Here is a 20,135-nt window from a genome sequence, read left to right as displayed (position 1 = left end):
TCGATTCTTTGGATTGTGAATGAGAGGAGTTAAACTTAAATAAGTTTAAAAATTCTATGATGACTATATCTCCATGACAAGTACTCTTAAATACTACAAAATTAATTAGGACCATATTTGTAGTTAATTGTTTTCTGGCATGTCTCTTTTTTATTCTTCTGGCCACAGTTTTAGTTTGACCCATGTGAAAGGAGTTATCTTAACTTGAACTATTGAGATAGCTTCTTAATTGAACTCTCAAGTCCCACTCTGTACTTCATATAACCCAGATCTTCCTTGTTCCTCCTTAGTTATGAACTTTTAATGACTCCCAGTTACCTTTACAAAAATACTTTCATTTGACATTTAAATCCCTTCCTTCTTAGACTCTTGCTTATCTTCTTAGTTTTACACTGTACTCCTCTATGTGCTCTACATTTTGGCCAACTTGTCCCAGAGATTGTTCCCTCCCCTCCTCCCACTTCCTTTTGTGTTTTTGCCCAAACTTGATTTGAGGTATTATTTTGAAATTGTTTGTAAGACAATGTTAGAAGAGTTTGGTTGAGTTGCTACCTCTAATTTGTCATCTTTTTTTCATCCTCTCCTGCATACTTTGAGAAAAAGTGCAAGTACTGTTATTTTAGGTGTAACTCTTCAATGTCTAGCATGTAGTAGGAGCTTAAATATATGTTTTAAAAGAATTGAATTGATGGTATATTAATCCAAAATGGACTATTAGGACAATTTTGTATGACAATTGCCATTCAGTGAAGGGATTCATAAATATTATGATGACTTAGTATAACAATTTATTATAATTATGTTATTATATTTATTATTATAAATATCATTACAATTATTATATAATATTACAATTATTACAACAGATAAGGGATCTTAGTTTAAACGAAGTTTCAAAAAGAATACCTCCCAAGAGGTACTCCCAAGAAACTGACTTATGATGGTAAGTTATTATAATAATATTCAAATGATTTATTTCTGATTTTCTACATCATTTCCTTATTGACTCAAGCATTTGTTTAGTATGGGACAAAGATTTGAATGACAGATGAAAAAAATGCTAGAAGCCTTGATTGGCATCTGATGGTGTTCCAATTTGTATAGCAGAATTGGTTTCCCTCCTATATTCCCCATATAAGTCAATACTTAGCCCTGAGTTGCTGCAGTTAAAACAGTTTACATATTTATAAGTTCATTCATTACTATATATTTAATTTGGACACCCTATCTAGGGGATCAGGCATTTTAAGCTAATTTTATAAGGTAATAACAGTATTGTAATGATAATACATTTACTTAGAGCTATAAGGTTCATGAAGCACTTTCCTCACCTTGGTCCTATGAAAGAGTTTATTAACATCTGTATTATATGAGGATATTGAGAGAGTGACTTCCTTAAGGCCAGTCCTGGATTCCAAACCTCTGAGGTCTTTTATGACTTACACTTTCTTTTCTTTTCTTTTTTTTTTTTAATTAATAATTTTTATTTGCCAGATATATGTATGGGTAATTTTACAACATTGACAATTGCCAAATCCCTTGTTCCAACTTTTTCCCCTCCCCTGGCGCCTCCCCCCCCCCCCCCCATGGCAGGTTGACCAATACATGTCAAATATGCTAGAGTATAAATTAAATACAATATTTGTATACATGTCCAAATAGTTGTTTTGCTGTACATTTAGCCTGTGAAGGAAATCCAAAATGCAGGTGGACAAAATTAGAGGGACTGGAAATTCTATGTAGTGGTTCATAATCATCTCCTAGAGTTCTTTTGCTGGGTATAGCTGGTTCAGTTCATTACTGCTGTATTGGAACTGATTTGGTTCATCTCATTATTGGAGAGGGCCAGGTCCATCAGAGTTGATCATCATATAGTATTGTTGTCGAAGTATACAACGATCTCCTGGTCCTGCTCATCTCAGCATCAGTTCATGTATACTTTCTGTCCACATATAACAAATATTACTCTATTACTGTAATATTCCTGTTATTAACCTTAAAAAGCTTGCTTTTTAAGTGACCATTGTCACTTAACTCCATTAACAGTAGAAGAAAAGTGATCTTTAATATTTTCTCACTATTTAGGGAAATCAATTTAAATTCTACTTAAGCTATATTCTATGTATTGTCTGTTACTAGTTATTCAGCTTGATATTCTCAAAAGGATCTAAGGTGCCATGAATTCAATTAATGAGATATTTTCTGGAGACTGCAGCTATAATTACTAGCTCTTGACTATTATTGGTCATGTGATTAGAGAGTACTTGAATCAGTACAAATCTATTTGACCATTGTTAGAAAATAATTCAAAACCTGTTTTATGTGTATATATTATGAAGTTATATATTATTATAACTTCATTAAAATGATATTTACTCAAGTACAAAAAGTTGACATAAACAATGAAAGGCCCATCCAAAGGTGTTATATCTTTGAAGTTCTGAAAAGAGCCCATCATTAGTATATTTTGTGTATATTATCTGAAAGTCCTCTAGCATTTAGCTGGTATTTTTAAGAACAATATAATGAAATCTTTGGCATAATGATAAATAACTTTTTTTCATAGAGTATTATTATATTATACAGTAATATGCAATATTGCATATTCATGAAATATCTAAGCGATAGTTTGGCAAGCCATATATTTATCCTTTAGAAAAGAATATCATGAGGAATCCATGTTATATTTCTGTTGTTAAATTTTTGTGAGTGATTAAGGAATCAGCTTAAAATAAGTACTTTGTCACTTTGTGGTTAGAATTTAATTAGCACATTAAAAGAATTGCTCTGAATTATGTATAGGCATTTATCATTTAATAAGATGCTTTCTGTTCATTTAATTCCATTTTATCAATAAGACAGCCTTTGAAGCATCCTATGTTGTAGGAATTGTGCTAAATTTGAAACATATAAACGATTTAAGACAAATAATTTTTTTTGGTCCTATTTTTTGTTCTGTGTGTAATTTTGTTTTAGTGGGTGGTTTGGAAATTCTAGATCAGCTCAGGTGGGCTAGAACATCTGCACTATAATAGATAATTTACCAATAGTAGGCATTGACTGTAGATAGCCCTTAGTTATTCTTGTCTGCTATAATTAGTATGATTAGTTATGCTTCTTAGGTTAACTTGTACTCTAGCTATTGTCTTTAAAAGGAGAGATTATTTTCAAATTAATTGTGATGAAGGGAAAGACAGTTTTCTCTTGAGTCTCTAGTTTATGTTCAGTAAATCAAACTTGATATCCTATTATATCCTAGTAACTGAAAGTAAAATGTTTAAAACTTCTCACCTCCTTTTTTTCAAGCCTATTTCTTAGTCACCTGAGTTTTTAATGTAGAAGTCATCCTCAAATCATTCTTCTCTGGCTCTACTTCTAACTAGTATCATATCTTATCAGTGTTATTGCCATAATATCTTCAATATTCTTTTCACTAATACTGCCATCACCCTTATGTAAGCCCTGCCTTTTTTAATAATGTCCCTGTTGGTTTCCCTGTTTCCAGTCTTCCTCCTCTATTAGCCATTTTTTACACAGCTACCAAAATAATTCTCCTAGATCATATCTAACTCTGTCAGAGCTGCTAAAAAATCTTTGTTTATTCCCTTTTGCTACTTGTTTAAAAGAGATAATGCCTAGCATTTAAGACTCCCTTTCCCACTCCACTTACTTTTGCAGCCTAATTTCATATTCTTTACATCTCTATGCTCCTTTAACAAACTGAAGCTTAATATTCTTTTTTCTTATTTTTATACATTCTTACCAGTTATCCCCTTTCCGCCTCTTAGAATCCTGATCTTTGAAAGCTTGACCTGTGTCACTTCTTTGATGAAGCATTCCATGATCCTCAGTTTGTTAGTACTCACTTCCTACTTGAATATAAGATCATGGAGATTAGAACTCATTTTTGTCTTTGTGTCTCTGGCTCCCTAGCCCAGTGCTTTATATACAGTAATAAACAATGTTAAATTAAAATAGTTAAACTGTATCTTTATTTCTCTTAAACTTGTGTTTACCTTTCCCTTTATGATGTCTGATACATTGTCATATTTACTATTACTGAGATTTTTTTGACTGAGAGTTTCTTTAAATTTTCATAAGCTCTGTGAAAAGCAAGTTTTTAATTTCCTCCTCTTAAAAACAGCAAATTTCTTCTTACTTCTTAGAAATATTTCACTATTATATCCTTTATCCTCTCTAATCATAGAGTCATTGGACTAGAAAAAGTAACAGAAACTTAAGTTACTAGAAAAGTACACACATAAATTGCTGTGATTTGGAAGTCTCAAGTTAGTTTGCTTCTCTTTATGAGCATAAGTGTATATAAATAAGCATATGTATGTGTAAATATATTTTTTATGTTTTGCAACCTGTATTGTTGGTTAGTGAAAGGCTCTTTGAGGAACTCAAAAAAAATTTTTTTTTAATTAACTAAAGATTGGCCTCTTTATAAAATGAAAAATTCTTAGGGCAAAAAGGAAGGAAGGAGGGAGGAGGGAAGAAGGAAGAGCATTGCTTTGTTAGCATATGATGTCCTGAGAAAGTTGGATGTACACAAATGTACTAGTATCATATTGGTTGTTTTTTTTTTTCTTTTAAGGCAATAGGACACTTTATCAATCCCAGACTTTGATAGCTAGACACTCAAGAATTATAACAAAATACATTGCAATAGGAATTATTGTGAGATGGTCAATGATTTAAGTACCATTCCTTGAGTCAGACAACCTGAGTTTGCTTGGGTTTCAGATTATATTACTTGTCAGCAAAGTAGAAGCAAATCCTTTAAACTTGTAAAGCTTGTTTTCTTATGTGTAAGTTTGTAACAGTAATGATAATAATCATATCCATTTCCCAGAGATTCCATAAGTATCAAATGAAATGATTAATGCATACCCTCTTCAAGCAACCTTTCATTGATCATGTTTCTTGCTTATCATGAAAGACTTGGAATACTTGATGAAATGCAAAATATAGTTGCAAAAAAGGAACTGATCTGAAGCAAGGTGGAACATACATGGACATTTTTGAAAAAGATTTTTTTCTCTAAAACACATAAAGGCATCCTCTGTTTTATTGCTTTCAGAAAGGGAGAGGTTCTCAAGTTCTCAGTGACACTGAAATGGTTATCCAGTTATTCAGGAAAAAAAATAGTTGCTACATGAAAGAAACACTTGATTGAAGTTTGTTAAAGTAATAGTTATTTCATAAAACTTGTCTTTGATTTGCATTCTTTAAAGGGTTTATTTGATGTCATATCCTTTAATAATTGCTTTCTTATAGGACAAAACTTTTATATTATATATATGTAAAAGATGAGATAACCTTCCATATAGATGCACCAAATTTCATTGTGCATGTCATTGTGATGAGGTTTAGATTTAGGGAAGCAAAATGAAATTAGGGTTTCTGGTGGTCAAGGAGTTAAATGATAAGGTCTAGTGGCAGGTTGGGGGTTCACATGGAGAGGTTTGACTCCCCTGCAACCCCTTGGGATTCAATGCAAAGGTAGAGAGTTTGGGGGACTCCCTTCTGGTGGCACAGAGGTTCTCTGTAAAGGAATTTACAGACCCCAAAACCGAGACTTGGCCATCTGCAAAGACCTTAGTTGATGGAAGCTCATTGTTTTGATTGTCTTGGTGGGGGTTGGGAAACCGGAGCAAATCTGGGCAACCCAAGCAAGTCAGAATGGGGGCTGGGACAAGCTGGGATCTCCTATTGGAATTCAAAGAGGTGCTTTTGACCAGCATTTGTGAATCAAAGGCCCTGGCATCCTGGACTGATATACCTCAGCCTGGAGGGGCTGGGAATCTGAAAGGAATCACAGATCAATCTGAAAGAAATCACAAATCAATAGGAACCTTTCTTAAAGGAACCAAAATCCTCTTCAATTGTTTACACATTAGAGATTGAACTTCTTTCTAAAACATTATCATAAAACCATTTTGAATTCTTTTTCTTGGTCAGCAAAGCACTCTTGGCTAAAACAAGACTTTTCTAAAACTGTGGCTTCCTGTACAAAGGCAGCTTTTTTTTTTTTTTTGGATTAAGCAGCTGTCAGGAGCCTGGCTTATCTGCTTTCTGGACACAAAAATATTCAAATCTCTTATAGGCATAATGTCCAAATTACTGTTGGAAGAGTGTTTCACACCCTGGAATTCATTTCAATTTAAAAAGCATTTATTAAATTACTGCCATGTCTTAGGCAATATACAATATGCTAAGGATATAAAAACAAAAAGAAGTAACTAAATAGTGCCTGTACTCGAAGAACTTACGGTTTATTGCATGGAAATATCTGTCTAGGAAATTCTGTTTAAAATTATACAAAGTAATTTCTGGAGAGAGCTACAGTCTGATTTGAAAGGCAATTTGTTAGAATGGGGTTCCAAAAGCCATAAGAAGAAAGGAATCAAATAAGGTATTTGTAAAGCACTTAGCATGGTACCTGACAAAGGTAGAAATGAAATGGGACATGGGTTATTATGATGGGGTGGGACATGGTGTCCAAGGAAATGAGATTTCACTTAGACAAATTATAACTTAGACTTGGAGTAGAACCATTGGAATTGTGATTGTTACAGCCTTTTCAGTAAGCAGTAGTAATGATGATTTGATTATTTCCTTGAACAAGAGATATATAGGTAGAGCCACAGTTTTAGAAAAGTCTTGTTTTACCAAGGAAAAAAATTCAAAATACTCAATAGGTAATGAAATAAAAAAGTTTTGTCCTATAAGTAACCAATTATTAAAGAATGCAAATCAAAGACGAGTTTTATGAAATAACTATAACTATAATGAGTTGGTAGGACAAATGATGAATTCTTGGATCTGTGTGATGATCAGAGATTGGTGGATTCCTTGGGGCTTGGTTGAAATTAGAAGGAAGAGACACTTTTGATGAGGCTCACTATGGGGGTTGAATATATTATCTCCCCAAGGTTAAGGGAAATTGTCAAAGACTCTGATCTTATATCCCTGGCTATTAGGAAGAACAACAAGCAGGAATAGGTGGAGACTGAGGCCTGACCTTCAAAATCCTTAACAAGTCAATTCTGTCTAGGCTTACTTCAACATTGAATTGAAGACTTAGGCAAATCATTGTCAGACTTCACACTTGCTGTTTAGTTTTTTGGGTGTATGCTCATTAACATAAACACAGGATTTAACTGCTGTACACCTCTAAAATATTGTTCTGAGCCTTTTACTTTTCTTCTTCCTCTTCTCCCTCCCCAACTATTCTAATGCTTTTCTTCCTCACAGTCAGGAGTCCTTATCCTAAGGCCCAATAATTTATTTGTTTTTGGAATACTCTGAATTTCATTATAAAGGGTTTCCCTTTTAAGCCTGGGTTTCCCCAGGTTACCAAAGGTATTTGTGATAGAAGAAAAAACCAAGGACCCCTTCTGACTGCTGTATTGGTGTGTTTTTACATAGATCATAGAGTTATAGATAAAGCCAGAAGGGACCTTATAGTCATCCACCCCAATTTTCTTATATAATAAAGAAACTGAGGCTCAGAGAAGGAGTATGGTTTACCCAAGAACAAAAATCAAAACAAGGATTCAAACCAGGTCCTCTGATTCCAAATCTAGTACCTTTGGAATGGGTTGTCCCTGTTGTCTTCTTTTAAAAACAAAACAAAAAGTTTTATTACCTTTGCTTTTACATTGTCTAAATTTCTCTCTATATCTCTTCTTCACTATTACTTAGGAGAAGGATTTTTTTTTTAAAGAAAAAAAGAGAGAAAATTTCAGCATTTATTATATACATTTTATATACCCATGACTTTGTACCTTCCAACTCTGTAAATGGTGGGTTGGTGTCTTCTAGGCAGACCAAGCTTGTTCTCTGTGAATTTTTTAACATGACATTTCATTTTTATTTGTATATGCTATTTTTCTGGCTCTACTTAGCCTCACTTTACATTAGTCATACAGGTCTTTCTATGTTTTTCTGTTTTCAGCATACTTTAAAAATTTTGATACCATGATACCATTACAGTCAATGTGTTTCCAGTTCTCTATCACAGAAAAGTACTATCATAAATATTTTGGTATTTTGGGGGCCTTCTTCCCCCCACCCCTTGTCATGATTGGTGGCCTCCTTAGGGATATATGCCTAATATTGTAATCCCTGGGTATATGGACATTTTAGCCAGTTAATTTGCATTTTATCTTTTACAGTATGTTGTAAGAATAAGGGGACTATTATAATATTCCAACTAAAAGGTAACAAAGCATAATACCAAATTGCTTTTCAGAATGATTGTACTAATTTACAACTCTACCAACAATGCAGTAGGGTTAACTTTCTTTCAGCAACCTCTCCAACTTTGACTGTTACTATCTTTTTTTCACTTTTGCCACTTTATATAGTTTTCAACTATGTGGCTGTTTCCTCTTACCTGTATTTCCATGTATATTGCAAAACCCTAGTAATTTTTCACAAGTACAACTCTTTGTAGATGCAACTGTTATATGGTAGACAGAGATCTTACTTAACGAACTCAGAAGGCCAGTTGGCTTACTTTTTATGTGATTGAGTAATTCACTCATCTTTTCTAAGCTTCAAGCTCTTCATCTACCAGATAGTTATTCTCTAATTAATATACAACATTGTTGTAAGGCATTGTATAAAGATGATACTGTTATCTTTTTGCTTCACAATAAAAGAAAAAAAAAGAAAAGATAGAACATCTTAAGGTTTGTAATATGTTATATACAAAGTGAACATAACTTTATTTCTTGGTCTTTTGACTCAAGTCCTTTTCTCATTATATATTATGTTTCATATGAAGTTAATATTTTTATATATTGTTACCACTCTTGGTCTTTTGACTTTTAAATTTTCTTCTCATTATATTGAGTTTCATATGAAGTTAATATTTTTATATTCTGTTAACACATATATTGTTACATGCTGTTGCCGTCCTTTTTGTATGTAATGGCATTGATTCAGTATTTTAGGGTTGAATTGAAAAAATTAAGAAACACTACTTCCTCAAAATTTTTTGCTTTGGTAATAGCAGCTCCCTCCTTTCTCTTTACTTTTGACATGCTGTGGCAGTCATTAGAAAGTCTGTTTTATCTATGCACCTTTTTTTAAAGGTGTGATTAACATGTGGGAAAGATTTGTATAGTGTGTTATCTAATTTTTTAAAAAAAACTGCATTTTAAAGAGAATGTCAAAGTATTCTCTTTGTAAAATTCTTTAAAATTATACTTTATTACCTTTTATTGAAAAGAATTTAGAATGAGTAAAATGAGTTTTTCATCTATTATGTTCTATTTTATGAAAAACAGGTAATTTAGGTAAGGATGTGCTTTACATGTTCTTCAAGAATGTCACTGCTTTCTGCTGAAATTGTGAAACAGTTGTAAACCACAGATTCCATATGATGGTGTTTTAAAATATATGATCTCTGAGTATAGTTGGTAATAAACATGTCATAACAGAAGAGGGAATATTTTCAAATTTTTTTCCTTATTATGTGTTGTACCTACTTTTCTTGATACCACATTTGTGTTGTCATAGTACTGAGAAATAACTATGACTGGCCTTATATTTTGGCAAGATTTTGAGAATACTTCTTTTACCAAAAAGTGATGTGACTTTTATGAATGTTGAAACACCTATTGATATTCCAAAGATCCTTACTGCTTGACAAACTCAACTGTAGCCTTGTAAGTTTTCTTTCCCAACAGTCTGTTCTCAGATAAAGGATTTTCTCACTATTTTTATAAATAATATATTCAGTTAGCTATATTTCCCACTATTGAAATTCTTCATTAATTCATATTGAGTTTGCCTAGCATTTACATAGCACATTTTTGGTTGGCACCATGCCCTCAAAAACTTTAGTATACTAATAACACTTGTCCCTGGAAAGCAAAGATAATGTCACTTTTTTCATAGTTTATTATTTCATCTACTGTGTTTCAGTCGGTCAGCAGTCATTTTAGTGAATGCCTGCTGGGTACTAAGAATACAAAGAAAATAATGAAAGTCCCTACCTTTAGGGAGCTTACATTCTGTAGATGTAGGTAGATGTGGCTTGTTTCATTTCCCTGGTGATCATTGTTAAATGAATGTCCAAGCCATAATTTAAATAAAATTTTAAATTTTTTTCGACTTAGAGCTAATTTTCATTCTTTTTTTTTTTCTTGATTGTATAAAAAGATATTTGACATTCATTCATTTTTAAAAGTATTATTATCATTATTTATTTTTGGTGAGGCATTTGGAATTAAGTGACTTGCCTAGGGTCACACAGCTAGCAAGTTTTAAGTGACTGAGGTCATATTTGAACTCAGATCCTTCTGACTTCAAGCTGGTACTCTATCCGCTGCACCACCTAGCTGTTAGATATTTGACTTTTAAAAAATCATGTGCTTAATCATTTCAATAATCAATTCAGTCTCTCACTCTTAACAGATTAAGCCTGGTGCCTAAAAAAGTGTGATTAACTATATTGAATTGAAAATAGGTATATTTACCTTTGACAGTGGTTAATATTTTAGAATATATTTTGGGATTGTGATATGTATAGCTATATTTAAAATGAAAATAATAATTGTTAAACAGAATCTTGCCATTAGCAATAGAATTTTAAAATTCTTTTGAGAAATTATTGATTCTTATAATGTTGATCTGTTTTATATAAATTTTGATATAGAAGAAATTTGTGTTGTGTGCTTTCTAATGTCTTGATAATTACTGCATGTTAAGGGGAACTTTGAACATCTTCTCTTCATAAAATTCTTCAAAATTATGCTTTATTATTTTTATTGAGTAGGATTTAGAATGACTAAAATGAGTTTTTCATAAATTAATGGTTATTAATCTATTTTATGAAAAACAGATGATTTAGTTAAGAAAATATTTTACATTTTCTTCAGGAATGTCACTCTCTGCTGGATCCTCGCCTCTTCATTCCCCTAAAATAACTCCACACACATCTCCTGCACCTAGAAGAAGAAGTCATACTCCAAACCCAGCAAATTACTTGGTGCCTTCTAGTGCCTCTACACCTCTTAATAATCCTGTTTCTCAGACTTCATCTACTGGCCAGGTTATCCAGAAGGAAACTGTAGGTGGAACAACATACTTCTATACTGACACAACTCCAGCACCTTTGACTGGAATGGTATGTGTATTTTGGAGAAGAAATCAATACTATTAAAACATTTCAACCTAAATTGCCCTTTAAAATAAAAGTTTTCATTTTTACCACTTCAAATATAAATGAAGTGAATGACTGGTTAGTTTTTAAAAGCATTAACTTCTCTTGCCTCCCTCTTCTCCTAATTTCACTCTCTTAAAAGAGAATTTTGGTTTTCTATTTTAGTTTAAATCTCACAATTCCTCTTTCGATCCCTTTTTCCCCCACTCCTTTCTTCAGATTCCTTTAATTTTGGATAAATTAGTGTACCAAAGAGCACATTTTTTTTTAATGTTCTGCCTCTCCCTTGCCTGTTACAATTTCAGGGTATTTTCTTCTTATAAAAACATCTCTTCACAGTGATTATAAAAATGAGTTCCTGTTGGCCTTACGGTTAGGCTTTCAAATAGAAGCAGTAAATCTAAGAAAATAATGTTAGAAACTTACATACCTGTTAACTGAGGGGACAGCTGGAAAGTGAATGCATTAATTATTTTCTCATCAGCTATAATGGCCAGTAGAATGAAGTTATGATTGGATAGGATATCTCCTGGGTGAACCATGGCTCAGAAGAGAGAGAAAGGCATCACAAGTCATACATGGCTTAAATTTATGATAAATAACAAAGACCAAGAAACATGGGATAACTGAAGAGTCTATCAGAGATGTAAGATATGCCAGGGTACCTCGGTCTATGCCAATTAGACTCTGCCACTAATCTGCTTAAAAATATTTTATCTCCCCCTCTTTTCCCCAGTTTGTTAGACGTTAATATAGAAGTTGCAGCTGATTAAGCCACATTCCATTTCATTAATAAGCTGCTATTGGTATATAAGCAAATGTCATGGTTTCTAAATTGTAGAGATAATAAAATTAAAGGTGTTTATCTGAAAATGTATTGGTCATAATTGTGTCTCAGAAAAATGACCAATCCACAAATTGTACCTATCTTTAATAACCTTTTAATAATGCATTAAATTTGTTTGTTTTTAAAGACATTTTTACCCCAAAGTGATCATGAAACATAATCAAACACAAATTCCTGAGTTGTTCATTGGAACATACTTTAAAATAGTATTTCATATTTTCTTTCCTTTTTTAAGAGCCATGTCCTTAATGTTATCCAGAATCATTCCTTCTGTTTGTTTGTTTCTTGAAAAAAATAAATACATGAATTTCTTCATTAAAATTTTAAAAACTTAGGATCTTAGTTAAAAAAAAAAACCTTTAGATAATTTTAAAATGCAAATGTTAGCCATATTATTTATCTCTAGGGGGAAAACCCAACTTATTTCGAAATAAAAACTTCCAATTCTAGGAAAGAAGTATGTGTTTAGTAGGATAAAGATATTTCCTTTATATTTTTACCTGGGTTCTTTAATATAGTATCTGTGTAAATTTTCTTCCTTTTCCAAATTGTAAGCTACTTTTAGAGCTCAAAAATAGCTCATTTGTGTTTCCGCTTTTCAAAGCAACCTAATATTTTATTGTTGTGCATATTTATATAAAATATACTATTTGTATATTTTTGTTTACACTTCAATCCTGGATGAAATGGGATCAGTCAAAGTGAGAGTAGATAGAGGAGAGGGAAGAAAAGGCAAAAAAAGAAGAGAAGTTTCTTAGGTGTTTCTTAAAATGGGAGTAAAGTACCTTGTTGTTTACTTGGATTTTAAAGTACATTAGCACTATGATCTTTGACCCTCAAAAAGTTGGTTAGCAATGGGATAGCTTTGGATTTGTTGGGGTGTTGATAGCCGGAACAGTATTACTTTGTACTTGGAAGTTTTTCCAAGAGTTCTTCAGCATCTATTTTCAGTGCTTTTTTTTTTTGTAGTCATTAAAAAATCTGCCAAAATCTCATAAGTATCTCTTTTCCACATGGCTCATGTTTTTTTCACCAGAACTAAAATTCTATTCTGTATCTGTAAATGTACAAATTGTTTCACATTACTTATATTAATACTTTACAATGATATATGTGATTAAAATAAATTGCTTCAATATTTAATGCTAACATGTTAAACTTTTTTTTATATAAAGATTACACATTTATCAGAATTGTGATATATTTAAAATAAATCTTCATATTTATTTTTTTCACTTCTTAGGTATTTCCAAACTATCATATTTACCCTCCAACTGCACCTCATGTTGCATATATGCAACCAAAAGCAAATGCACCTTCCTTCTTCATGGCTGATGAACTCCGGCAGGTATGTTTTTGTAGTTGAGAATAGAAATTCTTAAAAAAAACTATTATAATTTGGGGAAGAAAGAATCAGTTCTAAGAAATAATGTGATATTCTACAGTATTGAAGTAGTCTCAAGTCTTATCAGTATCCATATGGTAGTAAGATACACATTAAACTAAAAAAATTAAACATTTTTACTTAGTATGCATATCAAACTTGCTCACTCCATGTATAATGAATCCATTGAAATGGTCCCTTGTACTCTAACTGTTCTAAGGTGTAATTGTATAAACTATGGTAAATAATTCTGACCCAATATGCAGTGCTAATTTGAATAATATTATTTCTTTAGAGAATTCATTATTTGTACTATTTATGATCTTCCTTTATGATTAAAGAAATTTATTAATAGAGGAAAATAAAGATGTTTTTTATTTTCAGTATAAAACATTATTTAAATGCGTAACCTCTTAAAGATGACAGGTTGAAAGTATTTGTAGACTATCAATTAAATAATTCAAATGTAGATGGGCCTAATCTTGCTGCTACTTTGGGTAGATGAAGAATAATTTTTGACTACTACTTATACACAAAATGTTTATATTTCGTATTAACTGGTCATAAATTTACAGAACTTACAAACAAAAATTAAGCATTGTTACAAATGGATTAGTATAAGTTTTTTTGAAGTCTATATTTATATAAAGGTATCATACTTAAACTTTTGATTTAGACTCAACTTCTATGGGAATATGTTTTATATAGTTTCAGAATTGAAATTAAAGGAGCTCAGAAGCCAGGTAGTCCATTTCACAAATAAAGACAATGTGGTGGACTTTCTATTTCCTACATACCCAAAAGAATTCTATTGAACAACTCAAGAGGACTAGCATTCTATTCTCAGCTAGATTTCATTACTGAGAAAATCAATCACCTTCATTGAGCCCCTATAAAATGATATGGATGGTTTGTAATCTTTGAGGCCATTCCCAGAGTTAAATCCTATTATCTTTTTAAAAGATTCTATTAAGAAAATCTACAGTACAGAAGTTGATAATTGCTGTTTAGAACTTAAGGCTATTTCCTTATAGGAACACTTTAAACACTCAATCAGAAATAGAAAATGTGGTTTTATCTGACTCATCTTAGTCTACAAAACTGTAAATGTTAAAATGAACTCTGTTGTTCTGGCATTACATATGTAGTGTTTTGTAGAACTGAATTAATTTCAGATTAGATTTTAACTATACAGAATCAAAAAAAGAAATAATAAGTTATGGGACTCATAATTCTATTCAGTCTAAATGTAGGCCCAACCAATTACAAAATTCTTTACCTCTTCAGAAATGTTAAATTTTGTAGGTATTATATTGGATAATGTGTGTAATTGTTTATTTTGATAGAGGAAAATGAAGTTTCAATAGTCATGATCTATGTTGTAAGAGTTCCTATGTTTTTTCCCTCAGGAGCTGATCAACAGGCATTTAATAACAATGGCTCAAATTGATCAAGCAGATATTCCAGGTAAAAAGCAAATTAACTTGAGAGAAGAAAAAGAGGGAGAGCGTGTGAGAGTATTTTTTTTTTTTTTCTTTTCAGTGTAGACTTGTGACCACTTCATTGTTTGAGGATCTATCCCACTAATCCATATTGAAAATACCTCTAATAAGTTGTTGGATTTTTTTTTTTTTTGGGGGGGGGGAGAGGAGTTGGAAATTTGTCTAGGGTTCTCAGGTTAAAATATTTGCCCATAGTTATTTACCTACTATATGTTCGAGATAGGACTTAAACTCAATTCTTTTTTATTCCAGTGCCAGCTCTTTACTATATTACACTGCCTTTCTTCATGTGTTATGTTTACTGTAATTGCATTATATGTTTATGATTGCTTGTGTAATATGATATAATTTTATATAGTGTTAAACCAGTTTAAATCTTTCACTTGATTTTATTTAATATTTTGCTTTTTCTTATTTTTTGTTTTAAAATGCATTTTGTCTATAGATGAGTCATATTTGTGTTGTATGGTTAAACAAAAGCTTGGTTGCCAGAGATCTGCAGGGTTCAGTGGGCTCACCATGAGTCAGTAATGTTATATGACAGTAAAAAAAAAGTTAACCAGATTTTAGATTGAATCCAAAAAGTCAGAGTGTGGGAATGAGGGAATGTATTAGTACCTTATTAGTACCAGCCTCAAGATTATTTTGTAAATCAAAATATATATATACATACATGTGTGTGTGTATAAATAAAGTGCTCAACAAACTTTTAAGCACTAAGTAAATCCTAGTTACTATTAAATGGAATACAATCCTATCAGGAATTCTCACTAAAAAGTTTTATAGAGGATGAGACCATTTTGAACAAAATACAAATACAAAATAATCTTGAGGCCGGCACTAATAAGGTTCCCTTAAAGATGGAGAAACTGATACATCACAAAATTAGTGAGTATTTGAGGCTTGAATTAAACTTGGGTCTTTCTGATTCTTAGTCCAGCCCTCTCTCCTTTGTGCCATCTAAATATCTACTTATTTAAAACATAGTTACATGTAAGAGTCAAAAATTTTATAAATTTAGTTTTGTGACTTTATTTTTTGAAATAGTTTTAGTGCACTTTGATTATGAAGCTTTGTACAGTATATTTGATAGAGCATTACCTGAGAATTTAGAAAAAAGAGGGTTCAAGTGAGGGTTCAAGTCTTGTTTTAGTTAGCTATATAATGAAATGCAATTGACTTAACCTTTCAGTGCTTCAGATAACTTTTTTAGAAGTCAAGGACATGTTGCTAATCTGCAGCTGTAGTGGTTGTTTCCTATACTGAGGAATCATATTTGAACGATAAATGAGACTTAATTGACAGAGATGGTACGGGTATATTCTGCCTCCTTGTTTAAGCTTGTGTATTTTTTTTTTTTTTTTTTTTTTTTTTTTTGCATAAAATATAAATGTATCTTCAAAATGCAGTATTGTCTCTTCAAATTTTGCTGTTATTTTCTCAAAAGCAAAATTGAGAATATTCTGATATTTCTTTTTCCTTTCTAACTTACTTGAATTATAGTCTAACTAAGATGAGAGATTCATGCTAACTTAAAACATGGGATTTACTGTTTTTGGTAATTTTATGATATGAGGTCCAGAGTGCTAAAAGACAAAAATGAGAATTTGATTTAGAGAACCATTTCTGAATATTTTCTGTGAGTTTTAATATAAAAGTATATTTATATACTTCATTGATTTTCAGTATCTTTCTTGTTTTCTTTAATACTATTGAATCTTTCCAAGTACTGAAAATCTAAAGTTATTTCCTATAAATTGCTGTAGCAGTTCCTGCAGAAGTCGACAGCTACCATAGCCTTTTCCCTTTAGAACCACTGCCACCACCCAACCGTATACAGAAATCAAGTAACTTTGGGTATATCACATCATGCTACAAAGCTGTAAACAGCAAAGATGATCTGCCATACTGCCTTCGGAGAATACATGGTAAGCAAGATTACTTATCTTTGCTGAAACATTAGTATACCTAAGATGATTTAAACAATTCTAAATGTATTGATTGATTTAAGTTTAAAATATAGTAATGAAACAAGTTAGCCTATCTTGAAAAAAAAGGCATACAATTTTTCAATTTAAAAGTCATATAATTTATAAAATTATTTATAAAAATATTTTTCAATTTATAAGTCAAGATACTTTTGTTAGGTTCGTGATGTGAAAATTCCACTATCTGGTGAGTATAAAAGACAAATATAATTTTGTTTTTATTTTGATAGGTTTTCGACTTGTTAATACAAAATGTATGGTATTGGTTGACATGTGGAAAAAAATTCAACACTCAAATATTGTAACATTGCGTGAAGTATTTACTACTAAGGCATTTGGAGAGCATTGTGAGTAACTTGTAATTACATTTCTGTTAGTGGGTTCATTGGCAAATGAAGCCAAATTTAAGTAACAAATTGCCTGTTTGTGTTTTATTTTAAGCCCTTGTGTTTGCATATGATTTCCATGCTGGAGGAGAAACTATGATGAGCAGACACTTTAATGACCCAGGTGCTGATGCCTATTTCACAAAGAGAAAGTGGGGTAAGAAAATGATAAGCAAGTTGTATTTTAAAAACCACTTAATGTTCCCTGGAAGAGGTGTTATGTTTGGTTATTAGATGTGGATAAATTCAATCCTTAATCTTTCAGCTAATGGATCCTATTTCATTTTAATAAAGAATAGCTTAAAGAAATAGGGTTAGATAACAGATATTATCTTAATTTTCTATGACATATTTGTGGGCTTAAAGAATCAATAAAGAGCAGGGACAATAAACCCCCACATTTTTAAGAATCAAAGAGGGTGAGAGGAGTATACTAAATATTTTTTAAATATGAAAATTAGTGTTGTATAGATAGTCATGCTTCAAAATAAATATTATAAAGGGTCTTCAAAAAAAATTGAATTTAAAGAGACCCATTTCTTTTTTGTTCCTTTGAGCTAGTTGTTCATTTAAAAAAAAAAATGGAGAATTAAAGTCACATTTTAATTTCTTTTTGTTTTAGTCATTTTTTAAAAAGTTGTTTCCAATTCTTTGTGACCCCTTTTGGGGTTTTCTTGGCAAAGATACTGTAGTGGTTTGCCATTTCTTTCTCCAGCTCATTTTATAGATGAGGAATTGAAACAAACGGGGTTGAATGACTTGCCCAGAGTCATACAGTTAGTGTTTGAGGCTGGATTTGAACTCAGGTTTTCCTGACTTCAGGCCTGGCAGACTATCCACTGCACCATTTTGCTGCCCCATTTTAATCTCATGTTGACATAAAATTTGAGAGAAATAGTTTTATTTTTCCTGTGAAGAGAATTTTTTTATTTCATTACAGGTAGGAGATGCAGAATTGATGTCAGTTGAGGTTCTCAGGAAAGGTATTTCTTCTACAGAGAGTTCTTCATTTGTGTCAACTTTCTGGTAGGAAGATGGTAGGTCTGTTTAGATCAAGGTCTGCGAAAATACTGTTCTAAAAGTGAGCGTTTCTTTTAGTAGTGGGAGTGAGTGAATACAGATGCATAAGAAAAATAAAAAGTACTTTTATGTAATAGATGTTCTTCCTATTGAGTCTCTGAGTTTCTTATTCTGGCTCTTATTTTCTGAATTTTTGGCTAGTGAAAGATTTGAGCTTTTTTTGTTCCTTTAACAGATCTTTGATCTCCGTTCCACTATTCTGGTTTTATAAAGTCTGAATTCATGATCTAGCAGATGTTTTGAAGGTTGTGGTCTTATGAAGACTACATTCAGATTGCAGAACTATCTACTCAGGGAAACAACAACACAAAACCAAAGAACTTTTAAAATCTTTCTTTGCTTCTTATTTTATTCTCTGATTTCTAACAGTTATAACAAGAAATTTGTGGTTACATGGCTGTTTCTCATAAAATTCTTGGTCACGAAGTGTGGTCAGTTGTATAGTTTTCCATTTTGCTATGTCATTTGCAAGCACATAGAATTTTGTTGAAAGGGATGTGGTATAGGTACAGCTTTTCCTTGACGGATGACTATAGTTGTAAGAACTTGGGTTATTTTAGTAATGAACACCTGTGAAATGACTGTTAACTTCTTTAATTTATAGATTTCTTCTGGAGCTTTTGTATTTACTGTTTTTGGTATGTTAAGAATATTAAATATAATAAATATAACATTTCCCAGGAGTAAAATATTCACATTTATCATAAATGTGTCAATTTTTTCTGATTACAATACTGCTTTAATAATAGCGATTTTTTTCCTTAATATTTAAACTGAAAACATGTTGAAGTATTATCAAATTGAATAAAATGCTTTGTATGTACAATTGCAAAGCAATGAAGTTTCTAATGCTATTATTTCCAAATCATAGCCTTTTAGCATAGTCTTTAAATCTAGATACACAAACTTTTGGATAATATTCTGCAATGTAGAATGGACATAAAATCTTGGTTAAATTTTTAAATTCACTATTAAATTAACTTACTAAGTTAAACCATAAATTTCCTTGAATTTCTTTGAGATTTTATTCCCTTGATGACTAAAAGCCTGAAACATTAAAGGAAATTGTGACCTTCTTCATGAATAAAATGGTACATATGTATTGAGGAAATGTGTCAGGCCAGTGTTCATTTTTTTTAACTTGATGACATACTCTACTACTTTTAGGATGATTAGAAGCTATGCTTCTCAGAGACAATGAGAATTGTTTTCTTAGAAGGCAATCCACTATCTCTTTTGTAGGGATGGTGTAATGTATACGTTACAGAGAAAAGATCAGATGTGTTTTTAAATTATGACTTCATAAGAGTTCATGCACTGACAGGGAGAGTTTATTCTTGACAATAACTAATACGATTTTCATTATTCTTAGTTTTCTAACTAGCTTTTATTCTTGGGAAATCTATTGAACCCTAAACTTAGAAGCAGGAGAAATTCTAGTTCTTTAATTTGAAAGAAAAACATTTAATGGTATATTAGCTTCCTTGTGATGGCTTTTCCACTTCTTCCTCAACTATACACAGAGATGATTATAATTTAAATCCTACTTGTTTTTTATTTCTTTGCTCATGGATGTTGAAATTTTTATATTCTTTTATTATTCTTTCTGTCTGTCTTACAGCTCCCTGCCCAGTTGCTCTTTCTTATTCTGACTTTCAGCTCTTCTACTTTTTCCTAAGCCTATGCTGGCTTCGTTCTATTCCCTTCTTTCCCTGTCCTGACTCCTTGGTGAACTACTTCAGCTTTACAGTATCATGTACATT

General features: G+C 31.6%; 1 protein-coding gene across 4 annotated transcripts in view; it reads left to right on the top strand.

Annotated features, from left to right (window-relative positions):
- Nucleotides 1-20,135, top strand: part of PAN3 (poly(A) specific ribonuclease subunit PAN3) — a 133,605-nt gene that overhangs the window by 88,243 nt on the left and 25,227 nt on the right. For 2 of the 4 annotated variants that reach the window (XM_074303576.1, XM_074303578.1), the window contains 6 exons: nucleotides 10,902-11,149; nucleotides 13,276-13,380; nucleotides 14,826-14,883; nucleotides 16,688-16,846; nucleotides 17,137-17,253; nucleotides 17,348-17,449. In XM_074303576.1, the coding sequence (XP_074159677.1) occupies nucleotides 10,902-11,149; nucleotides 13,276-13,380; nucleotides 14,826-14,883; nucleotides 16,688-16,846; nucleotides 17,137-17,253; nucleotides 17,348-17,449 (789 nt within the window). Of the gene's footprint in view, nucleotides 1-10,901; nucleotides 11,150-13,275; nucleotides 13,381-14,825; nucleotides 14,884-16,684; nucleotides 16,847-17,136; nucleotides 17,254-17,347; nucleotides 17,450-20,135 lie in introns of all 4 variants that reach the window. The other 2 variants (XM_074303575.1, XM_074303577.1) reach the window with 1 other exon arrangement.

Source organism: Sminthopsis crassicaudata, chromosome 3, assembly GCF_048593235.1.
Source record: "Sminthopsis crassicaudata isolate SCR6 chromosome 3, ASM4859323v1, whole genome shotgun sequence".
In the NCBI taxonomy this organism is placed as follows: Eukaryota; Metazoa; Chordata; class Mammalia; order Dasyuromorphia; family Dasyuridae; genus Sminthopsis; species Sminthopsis crassicaudata.
The sequence above is the reverse complement of the archived record's forward strand: the minus strand, read 5'-3'. Positions and strand labels throughout refer to the sequence as shown.